The sequence below is a fragment of the Pipistrellus kuhlii genome, unplaced genomic scaffold (genome assembly GCF_014108245.1).
Source record: "Pipistrellus kuhlii isolate mPipKuh1 unplaced genomic scaffold, mPipKuh1.p scaffold_m20_p_16, whole genome shotgun sequence".
Lineage (NCBI taxonomy): Eukaryota > Metazoa > Chordata > Mammalia > Chiroptera > Vespertilionidae > Pipistrellus > Pipistrellus kuhlii.
This window is the reverse complement of record NW_023425471.1, coordinates 27,081,125-27,096,107: the sequence shown is the minus strand read 5'-3', so window position 1 is coordinate 27,096,107 and position 14,983 is coordinate 27,081,125. Positions and strand designations below refer to the sequence as shown.

The 14,983-nt window shown below is 43.0% G+C and overlaps 1 protein-coding gene across 10 annotated transcripts in view; it reads left to right on the top strand.

Moving 5' to 3' along the window:
- Positions 1-14,983, top strand: part of ARHGEF9 (Cdc42 guanine nucleotide exchange factor 9) — a 314,280-nt gene that overhangs the window by 261,304 nt on the left and 37,993 nt on the right. For all 10 annotated transcript variants that reach the window (XM_045582383.1, XM_045582382.1, XM_036439902.2 and 7 more), the window contains 2 exons: positions 1,192-1,321; positions 5,182-5,313. In XM_045582383.1, coding sequence (XP_045438339.1) covers positions 1,192-1,321; positions 5,182-5,313 — 262 coding nt within the window. The remainder of the gene's footprint in view (positions 1-1,191; positions 1,322-5,181; positions 5,314-14,983) is intronic.

The following is a 14,983-nucleotide window of genomic DNA, read 5'->3' as shown; positions in this document are numbered from 1 at the left end:
AAAAAAAGAAAGAGTTCTTACCATTTGAAAAGCATGGGTGGAACTTGAGAGAATTATGCTAAGTGTAATAAGCCAGTCAGAGAAAGATAATATCACATGATCTCACTCATTTATAGAATATAATAAACAACATAAACTGATGTCCAGAGACAGAGAAACATCCATCAGGCCTCAGAGGGAAGGTAGGGGAGGCTGGGGGTAAAGAGGAGAGATTAACCAAATGACTTGTATTCATGCATATAAGCCTATCCAATGAACACAGACAACGGGAGGGGGATGAGGACATGAGTGGGGGTTTTGGGGGTAATGGGGAGATAAGGACACATATGTAATACCTTAATCAATAAAGAAATTAAAAATAAAATGGATATTTTTTAAAAAAAGAAGTAGGTGATAGAAGAAATGGTAAAGTTGTCTGGACCAAGGCATGTGCAAAGATCCCCTCTTGGTCTTTGGCTGGTTGTATCAGATAGGACACAAAAATAATAGTATAGAAAAGATATAGGTCTATTTTCATCTTATGAAAAAGATATCTGCAGAGAGGTGATCTGAGACTTGGACTTTCTCCAACTTTCTCTTATCCTAGCTCTAGGAGTCTGAACCTTATCCTTATTGTCCAAGATGACTGCTAGAACTTCAGCCATCAAATCTATATTCCAAACATCATGATTAAGTAAGGGCTAAAGAATGGTATGCCAATTTCCTTGAAAGAGGCTTCTCAAAAGTTATTCTCAACACTTTTTAAAAAGAGATATTTTATTGATTTTTTTACAGCGAGGAAGGGAAAGTGATAGAGAGTTAGAAATATCAATGAGAGAGAAACATTAATCAGCTGCCTCCTGCACACCCCCTACTGGGGATGTGCCTGCAACCAAGGTACATGCCTTTGACTGGAATCGAACCTGGGACCCTTCAATCCACAGGCCGACGCTCTATCCACTGAGCCAAACTGTTTAGTGAATATTCTTGACACTTTTATTTATATATCATTTGACATAATTTATACACATAGTCACCTATTAGTATAAAAAATGATAGGTAATGTAGTCTCCATGTGACATGGCTTCTATCTGAAAACCAGGGTTCTATTATACTAAGTAGGAAGAAGAGAATTGACAATAGGGTTGGCATGTAGCACATTGGTTCTCTGGCACATTGAATCATTCAACTTGTACTTTTGTGTTTTTGCAGTGACTACAGATATGTGGCAGCTGCTTTGGCTGTCATGAGAAATGTGACTCAGCAGATCAATGAACGCAAGCGGCGTTTGGAGAATATTGACAAGATTGCCCAGTGGCAGGCCTCTGTCCTAGACTGGGAGGTAGGATCTTTACCAACAGGGATATTGGGAAGTCTGAACAGCTTAGCCAGGACTACACATAGCCATGGATGGGTGAAGAGGAATTAGATTTGAAGAACAGCAGGAAGGATTTAGATAAGAACCAAAGTAAAACTTCCTGCTAATGAGAGGTATTGTATACTTGAATAGCTTTCTAAGAAGGTTGGAGAAATCTTTGTAACAGTGCTTCATTAAGAAAGGAAAGGTTCATCATTTTTCTTATTGCCAGGAAACAATTGGGTTGACTCAGTAGCTTTTCAAATCTCTTTCAACTCCTGGAATTTCATCACCACCAGATGAATACTTGGCTGAGAAGATCTATATGCTAATTCACTCCCAAACACAGAATAATTGGTTGTTTCTCTGGTGTTGGCTAGTCAATATACTTATTTTCCTTTTGGTAGGATCACCTCACCATGACATATCTATTAGGTCTACCCAAGCCTGCACATTTCAGGCCATGACTATCATCCCTGCCAAATTGACAGACCAAATTCTGTTTTTTGTCATCTGCTTATAAAAATAATACCTGACAACCCCATTCCATTGGGCATAGATACAAAGCCTAAGTAATAATAAATACCTTAGAGCAGCTTAGGGGAACAGCATAGAAAAGGACCTATTCCATGTACTGTAGTTTCTGGAAAATTTGAATTTCTAATTTTCTGATGCTGATATTTGGTTTAGCTATCACTCTACCACCCTCTACATGCATTAGATCCACTTGAAAGGCAGGAAGACACCTTCTTTTTAATTTTTTTTTTTTTTTTTTAGATTTTTTACCAGGAGCCCAAGTTTAGAGCTCGTGTTTGGTAACATGATTGTGATTTCTTCCTCATGGAACCCCTCCCCTCACATCCTGGTTGTATAATACCCAAGGATTTGTTGTAGTTTACCATCAGATTATTTAATCCAAAGAAGTTGGAGGATACACTAAACCCCAACATGATGGAGGCAGCAAGAGCATTTGTTTAAAAGATAAGGTGGCTTGATGAGGCATTCTCCTGGGACCAGGAGACCAAATCTGGTGCTGGGTGGATTTGTTATTTCTCTGCCCTCTTGTCAGCAGGCAGCACTGAAAATAAACTGTATGAAAAGGATGGCATTTCCTGAGACCACAACCCTATATCAGACAATCAGCCTATAATCAGAATGGTGTGCTGAGCATTGAGATGAGTGAGAAGTGCTTTTGCCTATCCAGGGGGGGAGTGGGGGCAAATACACTCTATGAAGAGGGAATAGTGTGAGCAAAATTCTAGAGGAATGGAAGAGAACAAAAGGCCTGTGGGGAAGGGGTCAGTGGAAAAGGATTGCACTTTGAAGGACAAGGTGAGAGCTCTGAATTCTGAGAGAGCTCTTCCCTTCACATGGACTGATTTTACATGGCCACTTTCAAGCAGCCATATAACGTGACCCATATAGGAACCATTGTATTATTCCCATTTTCCAAATAAGGAAACAGATTGAGAATGGTTAACATATTTCTCATAGGCACAGGTAAACTGATAGCATCAATGGGTCTAGTACCCAAGCCTTCTGAGATTTTCACCTCAGAAAACTTCCAGGGCAGCTGGTTATTCCATTAAGGAATCATTATTCTCCTGTGCTTCAGTTGTTAGAACATGGGATTTCGAGGGAATCTGACCTGGATTCAGCCACTTTAAGACAATTACTTCCAATTTCTCTGACCTTAGTTATGGGACATTAGTGGGTATGATTAGAGAATGAACTATGTATGTAGCACAGTATATAGGGCACATAGTAATACTCAATAGAATAACTTTCACTTATGTAGAGCTTATAATATGATGTGTACTTTCCTAAGAATTTTATATATGTTAATTTATATTATCTTCACAACAGCCAATGTGTTTGGTACTGCTATTATCCTCATTTTTAAAATGAAGAAACTGAGGCACAGAGAGAATATGTGAATTGCCCGATATCAACTGTCAACCACCTTGATAAGAATAAAGAGTGTATTTTTTCAAGGTTTTATTTGTTTTTGTTTTGCTTGGTAGAGTTACATGTGACAAGTAGTACTTAGAATAGAATTTGTCTACTGACTGATATGGTGGGTAGACCAGATGACACTGAATATTCCTAGTGCTGGTACAATCATTCTCAGTTTAGTAAGTGGTGCATCTAAAAGTAATTTGGCCATCCTTGTATGGCATTGGCCCCTTTTATAGATTTCTTTCACTTAATATATATTCAAAATAGATGGAGACACATCTTCCTGGGATACCTCAGATGGGACATGGCAGACTGGTACCACTCTCATCTTTCCATTCCTTTAAAGGAAAGGCCTGTATAGCTCTCTCATTCTGAGGACTTCCTTTCCCAGATCTGGGCTTTCAGAAGTTCTGTGCTAGTATGTGGGCTTCCCAAGGAGTGTTATCTAAGTTTTAAGGTATCCCTGGTATGGAATCTGCATTCACAGTAATATCTCTGAGCTTTCTTTTTGAGGTTGTATTATAGAAAATATTCCCACTGAGCTCCTCTTTTCCTTTCCATCCCTTAAACTGGGAAAAGATGATATGCTTGAGAATATAATATCCAGCTTCCCCTCTTTTTGGCCCAGAGCTGTTTGCCTCTGATTATTTCTGGGATGATGAAGCAGCCTTAATTTCCAATTGACTTCAAACTTTGAGTACGAGGGATAGGAACTTACACATCATCCTCAGATATCTCATTTAACAGCAGGAAAAGCTGAGACCCAGAGAGAGGAAGGGACTGACTCTCCAATAATTTTGGCCTGGATACAGCAAAATGTATACGTAAGAGTGAGCACATTCTCTGGAGCCATAGAATTGAGGTTTGATTGTAGATCTGTAGCTAACTAGCTGGATAAACTTGGCTGATCAGTTGACCTCTCTGTAACTCAGACTATAAAATGAGAGCAAGAATATTTATCTCTGAGGGCAACTGTGAGTATCAGAATAGATAAAGTGTAACACAATGTTTGACCAATATAGGTGCTCAGTAAGTATTAATCCTGGGCACTGCTCTTTGTCCCCATTTGCACATAGGCCAAAGAACACACATCCTTGTGCCCATGGCTTTGATTTGGTTTGCCTTGTGTTCCATGAGTTCCAAGCACACCTCTGTTAGCCTTATCCATTAAAGATGTAAGCTCCTCTGACAGACCTACCACATACCTCTGAAATAGCAGAATTGCCATAAAAAGGAGCCAGACTATAGAATTGAAGAATTAGGAATCAGGTGTCTTGGTGCTTTTCTGTGTGTCTGACTCTACATAACAAGAAGGAGGATTGTTTCCAACTCTCTGTATAATAAGCAAAGGAAGGATGTGGTCATAAAGTTTCCTATTTAATCAATATATCTTAATGAACTTATTAGGAGAAGAAAAACACTATTGTAAGAAGGTGTGTGGGTTCTCTTTTCTTTTATTATCATCTCCTTGCTCTCCCTTGTCCCTTTTTCTCATCTGGAAACAAAGAGACTTCTACCACCTATTCAGACTTAACCTTCAGATACAGGAAAGCATCTAAAAGACAAATGTTGGGATAAAATACTGTGGCAGAGAGATATTCATAGAGAAAAAGAGGTCAAATTAGAGAATGAACTTCATGGCAGCTGATGCCCCTAGGGCCAGAGGGCAATTGACTATAGCAGTTCTAGATAGCCCTGGGCTCATATGGCCTCAGGGTGAATATGAGTATTAGTCTTTCCAGCTCATGGAGTCTTTCAAGGATCCCCAGGAGTCCCTCCCTTCATCCCTCCTTTTCCACCAGTCCTTTCTGTTCTACTCCTGCCCCAGATTATGTATAGCCCTAGGTGCCTCCAGGCTGCCTCTCACTGTCACATGTCCTTCCCAGGGTGAGGACATCCTAGACAGGAGCTCGGAGCTGATCTACACTGGGGAGATGGCCTGGATCTACCAGCCCTATGGCCGCAACCAGCAGCGGGTCTTCTTCCTGTTTGACCACCAGATGGTCCTCTGCAAGAAGGTAATCACACCCTCTTCTTCCCTAAGGGATCTGGGCACTTCAGGGGACACTAGCCTTTCCCCCTTTATCATCCCCCAACTATTAATAAAGTGGGTTAAAACTATGGGTCAAAAGCAGACAGAAGATTGGCTGCAATTCTATATTGGGATGACTGGTATGGCATGAATATTATAGGCAAAGCTGGCTTTTGGACAATAAAGCTCTAAAAATAGGATTTTTTTTGTCTTGGTATCATTTTTACTATTTACCCTCTTGCCCCTGGTGATCCTTCTCCACTATCTACCACTCAGATCTGATAGCCTACTGATTTACACTAGGTATTAAAAATATTTAAAATATTTCTATCCCAGTTGGTGAATAGTGGCTTCCCTGAACAAATTACCCCTATTTCCACTCTAATGGCTCCTCACTGCCCCAAGAAACAACAAGGGTCCTCCTACCTTTCCCTGACAGGTATGTACTTTTGTGGTACAGGACTTTCCCCTTTGCCCTTATTTATTTTCTACATAAGTTGTATTACTTTCCTATAACTCTTGACTATGCTTTTTTTCTCCACCTCCATTCTCTGTAATCCTTTTCATACTCTTGTCATTGACTTCTGGCTGACTCAATGTGAATGTTGGTTTCTTGGTCTCCAGTCCTTGGAAGGTAGGAGGATGGCATATGTTCTCAGACTGATGGATATACTGTTCTCTTCTCCTGATGGTATACTGTTCCCCTCACTTTCTTTCTCAACATAGGGAGTTCAGACCACTTTTGGCTCCAGGGAGTGGTTGGGAAGAATTTTGGACCAGGGAAAATAAAAGAGAAGGGAAAAAACAAAGAATGCTTAGAGTGACTTTCTAAATTTGTTGTCCTACCCTTGGCTCTGACTCCATCATCCAGTCCCTTTGTTCTTAACCTCATCCAGTAGTAAAAGCATCTGAAGAGGAATGGTGAGTCTTGAAATACCTAGTTAAAAATTGTCATTTTTTTCCAGCCTGAGACATGAACTACACATTTGTTTTTAAGCACCCTGTTCTCTGTGTGTACCACATCTTTCATTAACTTTGTCCATTTACCTTTGACAGAGGATTGAGAGAACAAATTGAGTTTTGAGTCAAATTGCCTTAGTGTTGGAGATAAGCTCTGAATGCAAGATCCGGAACCAATAGTGGATTGGTTAATGGGTACAATAATTATCTTGGTCTGGAGCTGATCCTGGAAGACAGAACTTTTATGATTATAAAACTTGGCCCAATATCAGGCCTCTTCTTAGTTTCCCCTCCCCGACAATTCTTCCTATGGCATCTATCAAACCAGGAGATGGAATTGTTGAGGGTTAACTCATAAGATTTATTGCAAAAATGTACCCATTTTGCAAATTATTATGCAAAATCTTTCCCATAGTGTACATTGGAAATTGGGATTGCCTGAGCCACTTAGAACAGCTTTAAAAATGTGTAGCTTGATTTAGAGGGTGTGTGTATGTATATACACATATATATGTATATGTTTATGAATTAAGTGGTCATTATGGTATATGTGAAGATACCAGTGACTTCTAATTATCGATATGTAATCTATTCTTTAACTTTTGCTGTCCTCATTCTTTTCTTGTCACTTTTCTTTTGAAAAATGTAGATAAGATTCTTTGTTCTCTTTTTTCCTGTCCTCTCTGATGGCTGGCTCTGATCTTCTTAATCTCATTGCCCTGATATTTTAGCTATGCATGTGTATTGTTGTTTTTTCTGATATAATTATACTGGAAATTATTTTGCTGCTTTTGGGGATATTCCCCCTTTTCTCCATGTTTGCCGTTTCATTTTTAGTGGAAAAGGAGAAGAGCCCATTTCTCCTCTCTTGTCATTTATCCATGTTCCTACAGCCCTGAAGTTGCCAAAACAGACTTTGTCTTGTATCTTCTGTCAGTGGTACCGGTCTGGATATGCTCTGTTGTCTCCTGTGTCATAACTACTTGGTATTTATGTTGTTTTTGTCATATTCTGGAAAGTCAGAACTAAATAGAATTTAATGGTGCTAGAGAGAGGACTTCTTTTGTTCAAGTAACTTCCTGCATTTGGGCCATTTCTTCTTGCACTGATTGGTCCTTTGGAGGATGAGCCATTCAAAACAACTAGAAATGCAAACATATCAACAGAAATGGGCTTAAAGAGAAAGAGGACGAGGAGTTGAAGCTAGAACAACTGGGTCCTAGACTCTACTGTCTTTTACTAATTAGTCTAACCTTGGGAATTGCTTTAACTGTAAATTATTATTTTTCCTCAGTGTCAAAGCAGGTCCTTGATAAAATTTATCTTAGGAGGTTTCAGGAAGAACCATGTAAGTTATTAGGAAGCAATGAAGTTTACTCTTAAGAGCATGGACTCTTGGGCTAGACAAGAGGGAACCAATTTCTTTCTTTCTTTCTTTCTTTCTTTCTTTCTTTCTTTCTTTCTTTCTTTCTTTCTTTCTTCCTTTTTTCATGAGCTGCATGACCTTGAACAAATTATCTTTGCCTATTATTGTCCCCTCATTTGCAAAATGAGAATCATAGTCATATCTACATAGAAGGGAAATAGGTAAGGTCAAATGATGCAAAATAACTTCAGTGAGTGGCACATAGTAAACATACAATAAATACTAGCCACTGTACATTTAGTGTCACTAGTCATTTCTTCAGCAAATTTTTATTGGGAGGCAGTACCCAAGAAGGTTAAACAATCATAGATTCTAGAGCCAGATAGACTGGTCTCAAGGCACAGCTCTTCCATTTAGTATTTTTCCCCCTGGGCAAGTTTATTAAGTGCTCTATGTCTAGAGTTCCTCATAAAATGGGATTATAACAGTACTTTCCTTATAGAATTGTTGTGAGGATTATTTAAGTTAATAAATGCAAAGCATTTAACTATTGAGTAATACATAACTAAAATGTGATATACACAATGGAATCTTACTAAAACTGAGAATAGAAGAAACTCTTGCCATTTGCAACAATATGGATGAACCTGGAGGGCATTATGCTAAATAAAATAAGACAGAGAAAGACAAATACCATATGATCTAACTTATATATGGAATTTAAAGCATTTGAACTGATAAAGACAGAGAATAGAATGGTTGTTGATGGGCTGGAGGGGTGGAGGAAATAGAAAGATATTGGTCAAAGGATAAAAACTTTCAGTTATACCAGAAGAATAAATTCTCGAGAGCTAATGTACCAGCATGGTGAGCATAGTGATACTGCATTGTATTCTTAAACTTTACTAAGAAAGTAGAACTTAGGTTTTCTCATCACAAAAAAATGGTGATGCATATTTTAATTAGCTTGATTATGGTAATTACTTCACAGTGTATATGTATATCAAAGCATCACATTGCATATCTTAAATATATACCTCAATAAAGCTAGAGAAAAAGGCAGCGCGTTTAGAATAGAATTAGCATATAAATTATGCTAAGTGTTCACTATTGCATTGTTATTATTACTTTGTTATTAATAAGTTGATATACTATTGGAAACAACCCCAGTTGCATTCCCCAGATTACATTATCTGTCATTTGTACAAAATGTCCTACAGTATTTTACTAAACCTCATGAATTTATTCATCTGGTATAACTGAAAGTTTTTATCCTTTGACCAATATCTCTATTTCCTCCACCCCACCAGCCCATCAACAACCATTCTATTCTGTCTTTATCAGTTCAAATGCTTTAAATTCCATATATAAGTTAGATCATATGGTATTTGTCTTTCTCTGTCTTATTTTATTTAGCATAATGCCCTCCAGGTTCATCCATATTGTTGCAAATGGCAAGAGTTTCTTCTATTTTCAGTTTTAGTAAGATTCCATTGTGTATATCACATTTTAGTTATGTATTTATTAATAAGTATGTACTCTTGGTGCTGAAATGAAATGAGAAAAATAAATCCAGTCTCAGTCCCTGTGCCTTTCCCAGGATCTGGAGAAAAAACTGGGGTGATTCAGACTAGGGGGGTAATAACCAGGGCCCAGTCTAAAGAGGCAAAGAGGACCTTATTGACAGACTACAATTCTGAACAGTTGCATTCCCCAGATTACATTATCTGTCATTTGTACAAAATGTCCTACAGTATTTTACTAAACCTCATAAAAACTCAGTGAGTCCAAATTCAAATAGCTCCCATCTGCTTCAATTATGCAATGTCAGGGTTGGGGGTAGATTCCTAGCTAGAGCCATGGTTAGGGCCAGGATGCTTGTCTGCAGACATCTGGGGCTCTCCTGGAGAAGTAAAACTTCCTTAATGTCCTCCATCTCATATTACTGAAAGGGAAAAGGAGGAAGGGTGATATACTATTGGAAACAACCCCATTTAGAGTGGGAACTTGTGGCAACCCAGACAATATCTCAGCACTTATTTCATCATGTCCCAAGGAAAACAGTCAACCATTAACAAATGGCATGTAAGCAGCTTGTTTCCAATAGAACCATAGGCAACCAGAGTTCAGAGAGGTTTGTCTCTTTTTTATGAGTAGAAACTGAGCAGAAAAACCTCTAAGGCTTTGTCAACTGTCTTTCCTAGGACAACTGCTGAGTCAAGCAAGACAAGGAAGGTGCTGTGCTTGGCACAGGTTAAATGTGCAGACAAAACAAAGCTGTGAAACACAGCAAATGTAGCTCAATATGTGGTACTGAGTGTCAATTGTGTAAGAGTGTATAGTCTACGCTAGCATTCACAAAAGGGAAACCACAGTGAGGAGCTAGAGGGTACAGTCAGAGAAGGCTTCTTTAGGGAGGAAGAATGTGTGAATTTTACTTTAAAGGCTGGATGTATTGAGATAGGAAGCATCACTGGGGCAGAGAGGAGGTATTAGTGTGAGCCCAACATATAGATCTGTGATTTTGATGAGTGAGTGGCAAATAATATTAGCCATCCACCACCACCACCCCACCCCTATCCCACCCTGCTCTCTGCAGGGCCTGTATGTTCCACACCAGGGTGACTGCCAAGCAGGCTGTGCAGGGTGCTGCCTGCAAGTCACACTTACCTGATCACCAGTGACCACTGCGACATCCAGGCAGGCTATGCTGGGTGCTGCCTGTGGGCTGTACTTCACTGCTCCTGGGTCACTGAGGCCATGCTGCGTGCTACATGTGGCCATTGCCACGGCAACGGTCAAGCAGGCCATGCTGGGAGCTGCCCCCTCCCTGCTGTCAGTCTCCATGGAGGCAATGATGTTAATTTACATACTCACTCCTAATTGACTGGTGGGCATTGTGAAGCAACAGTCAATTTTCATATTTCTCTTTTATTATTGTAGATAGTACTGGAAGACCTAGCTTTAGCGATTAGACAAGGAGAAGTATTAAAGGCATCCAAACTAGAAAGGAGGAAATAAAACAGTCATTATTCACAGATGACATGATATTCTACATAGAAAACCCTAAAAAAAACCTAGTTATATATATAAAAAAAACCTAGATTTAATAAATGAATTTGACAATGTAGCAGGATACAAAAGTAACATGCAGATTTCCATAGCATGTTTATACACCAATAATCAACTATCAGGAAGAAATTTTTTTTAAAAAATTTTTACAAACTGACTTTTATTTTTTTTTAATTTTATTGAATATGGTATCACATAATTGTCCTCATCCCCCCATTCCCATCCCAAACCCCTCTTTTCTTGCTGCTTGTAAGATCCTTTTTTTGTCTTTTGCCCTTGGCATTTTAATTATGATGTGTGTTGGTGTGGTCCTCTTTGGATTCCTCTTGTTTGGGTTTCTGTGTGCTTCCTGTACTTGTAATTCTATTTCTTTCACCAGGTGGGGGAAGTTTTCTGACATTATTTCTTCAAATAAGTTTTCAGTATCTTGCTCTCTCTCTTCTTCTGAAACCCATAATTCTGATGTTGGTATGCTTGAAGTTGTCCCAGAGGCTCCTTACACTATCTTCAACTTTCTGGATTCTCTTTTTTTCTTGCTTCTCCAGACGAGTGTCTTTTGGCTCTTTGCATTCCAAATCTTTGACTTGATTCTTGTGTTCCTCCAATCTGCTGTTGGATCTCTGTATAATATTTTTTATTTCAGTCAGTGTTTGTTTAATTTCTAGTTGGGTCTCATTAAATTTATCAGCCTTTTCTAGGAAATTCTTGAAAAACCTTACAACCGTGGTTTTGAACTCTATCTCCAGTCTTTTGTTTTCCTCCATCTCTTTCGTTTGAGATCTCTTTCCTTGTCTCAGCATTTTCGCTGTTTCCGAGTTGGTAGGATGGCTTTGTGTCTTTGATGTCCTATATGGCCCAGTGGGTCAGCCTCCCCCGTTACCTGAGGTGGACACCCTTGGTGCTCCCCTTTGTGGACTGCGTGAACAGTCTTGTTGTAGTTAAGACTTGATTGTTGTTGGTATCACTGGGAGGAATTGACCTCCAGGCCCATTGGATGTGAGTATCAGCTGTGTCTACTCCTGGATACCTTCTGTATTGGAGACAGTCTTATAGGATCAGACTTGCAAAATTGCAAAAGCCTCTGTGCTCAGCTTGGATGGTGCAGAGTCTCAGGGCTGAGTAGACAGTCTTGGCTTCCCATCAGCCCTGCCCTTGTGCACAAGCCTCAGACCTCCACAGCTCCCCTGAGTTTCCACCTGACTGCTCAGATTTCCCATGCAAGAGCGTGGGTGCCCCAGGAGCTTGCCTGGAATTGGATTGGGTCTCTGTAGTCTGGAGCTTATGACTCCTTCCGCTATGGAGAGGCCGTGGAAACCTCCACAGTCAAACCTCTCTGTGCTCACTCACTCGCATGCAACTGTAAACCCTGCCCAGTGTGGCTCCTGGTCTCTGAGTCTCCGGGTGCCTTTCTCTACAGTCTGGGCTCCACCCGTATAAGGCTGGGTCCATGGGGTTTTTGGCCGGGATTGGAGTTCAATGCAGTCAGAAAGGGTTCAGTGCAATCAGGGACTTCCTTTCCCCTCCCACCAGCCAGGCATTCAGCTACCCTTCCTCTCTGCACACAAGCGTCTCCCTACCTCAGCGCTTTGCGTCTCCCAGTCCGATCCGTGAACCTCTCTCCTTCTTTCTATTGTAGTTGTAGATTTCCTACTCCGCCAGCTTTCCTGTGGGTTTGGATTATGTCGTTCTGTCTTTTAGTTGTTGTTTTGAAATTGTTGTGCAAGGCTGCAGCTTAGGTGCTTACCTAGGCTGCCATCTTGGTTTCTCCTCACCTTATCCAATCTTGGAACCCTCAAGGGATATCTGACTTCCCATTTAGGCCCAATCCCGGTAGGACATCCCTCTCACAATCCGGGACTGCTGGCTTGCCTGCCTGTCTGCCTGATTACCCTTAACTACTTCTACCTGACAGCCTGATCACCCCCTAACAACTCCCCTGTCAGCCTGATCGATGTCTAACTGCTCCGCTGACAGCCTGATTGCCCCTAACTGTCCTGCCCTACAGGCCTGGTCACCCCTAATGGCCCTCCCCTGCTGGCCCAATTGCCCCTAACTGTCCTCCCCTGCAGGCCTAGCCACCCCCAACTGCCCTCCCCTGCTGGCCCAGTCACCCCTAACTGCCCTCCCCTGCCAGCCTGGTATCCCCTAACTGTTCTCCCCTGCTGGCCTGGTCGCCCCCAACTGCCCTCCCCTGCAGGCCTGGTCCCCCACAACTGCCCTCCCCTGCTGGCCTGGTCCCCCACAACTGCTCTCCCCCACTGGCCATCCTGTGGTGGTCATCTTTTGTCCACATGGGGGTGGCCATCTTGTGTATTGAAGTGATGGTCAATTTGAATATTACATCTTTATTATATAGGATATGCATAGCCCATGCATACAAACAACAGTGTGTTGAAGGCTTGGGAGGAGATGATGTGGGATGGAAAGGGTCAATGGGAAAAAAAACCAAAATGGACATATGTAATACTTTCAGCAATATAGATAAAATTTTAAAAACAATATTTAGGGAGGGGGATCCAAGATGGCTGCTCGGGTAGACACCTAACCGCAGCAGCACACAACAGTTTCAATGGAATACAACTAAAATGTAGAGTGGACATCACCCAGAGCTACAGGTAGTTGACTGACTGAAAATTCTACAACAAGAAGGAAAGAGAAAACCAGAAGGAAAATCAGAGGAGCTGAAAAAAAGCCTAAGGTACGGAGACATGCTGCGTGCTTGCACGCGCGCACGGAGAGATTGCAGCCGGAGAGGAAGAGAGGGCTGGGTGCTGCCTGGTGTTCCCTAGCAGGAAGGAAATAAAACCCCCAGCCTAGGCTAAACCCCCAAACCGGCAGCGCTGACCCCCAGTTATGAGCCAGACCCTGGGGACCCAGGCTCCGGCGGGGGAGATGGGGCTGTGAGGCGGAATCCCAAGCGAGCAGCAAAAAGCAGGGCCCCAGGAGTCACGCGCACTTTGCGCGCAGAGGACTGAATGTTGACTCTGATGCTGGATTACCCTAGCATGAAGAAACAAAGCCTCCGGAGGCGCTGAGCCTCAGTCCGGACTGCTCTGAACCCCAGTCCTGGACCAGACCCTGGGGACCCAGGCTCGGACAGGGGGAGACGGGGCTGTGAGGCGGAATCCCAGGGGAGTGGCAAAAAGCGGAGCCCCGAGAGTCACGCGCACTGCGCGCAGAGGACAGTCTGTTGACTCTGATCCTAGACTCCCCTAGCGGGAAGGAGAAAAAAAAAAAGCTCCAGACTGGAGGAATGCGACAGGGAGCAGGAACCCCTGCGGACACCAGCCAGCCGGGCGCCGGCAGGGAGCCGGGCGACGGGGCCCCCAGGGCAGGGGGGTGCTCCCAAGCCATCGACCTCTGAGTGTGGGCAACGGAGCCAAGGCCAGGGACTGCTTCCTGGGCGGCGCTGTCCCCGGCAACAGGCTGGAGCAGCGTGTGAGCCCGTGGAGAACAAAGGGGTGCCACAGGCCAACCTGCTGAGCTCCCAGGACAAGGAGGAAGAAACCAAAGTTCTCAATGTGAAGAAATCAAGTGAGAGCAAAAGATAGTAAAATTACTTAAGAAAGAATTCAAAGAAGATCTTGAAAAATCAAAGACTAAGTCAGAACTCAACTCACCAGCCAACATTGCAACATAAATGCGTTTAAAAAAAAAAAAAAAAGGACAGAATGTTGGAACAGCGGTGGCCAGGCTAGAGTGCCCAGGCACAAAGCAATGGCAACCGGGCCCGGAGCAGCAACGGCCAGGCCCCAGAGCAGCAGCAGCCAGAACCAGAGCAACAACAGCCAGCACTGGAGCAGCCAGACCTGGGGCAGTGGCAGTCAGGCCTGAGGCAGAGGCAGCCAAGCCCAGGGTGGCCAGTCCAGGAATACCCAGACCCGGAGTGGCCGGACCCGGAGAAGCCGGGCCCAGAGCAGCCGGGTTGGGAGCAACCAGGTCCAGAAGAGCAGTAGCCCAAGCCCGGAGCATCCAGGCTGGGAGCGGCCAGACTAGGAGCGGCCGGGCCCCGGGCAGCCGGGCCCAGAGCAGCCGGGTCTGGTGCGGCCAGGCCCGGAGCAGCAGCTGCCAGGCTGGGAGCAGCCAGGCCCTGAGCAGCCAGGTCTGGTGCGGCCAGGCCTGGAGCAGCAGCTGCCAGGCTGGGAGCGGCCAAGCCAGGAGCAGCTGGGTCTGGTGCGGCCAGGCCCAAAGCAGCGATTGCCAGGCTGGGAGCAGCCAGGCCCAGAGCAGCGGCTGCCAGGCTGGGATCGGCCAGGCC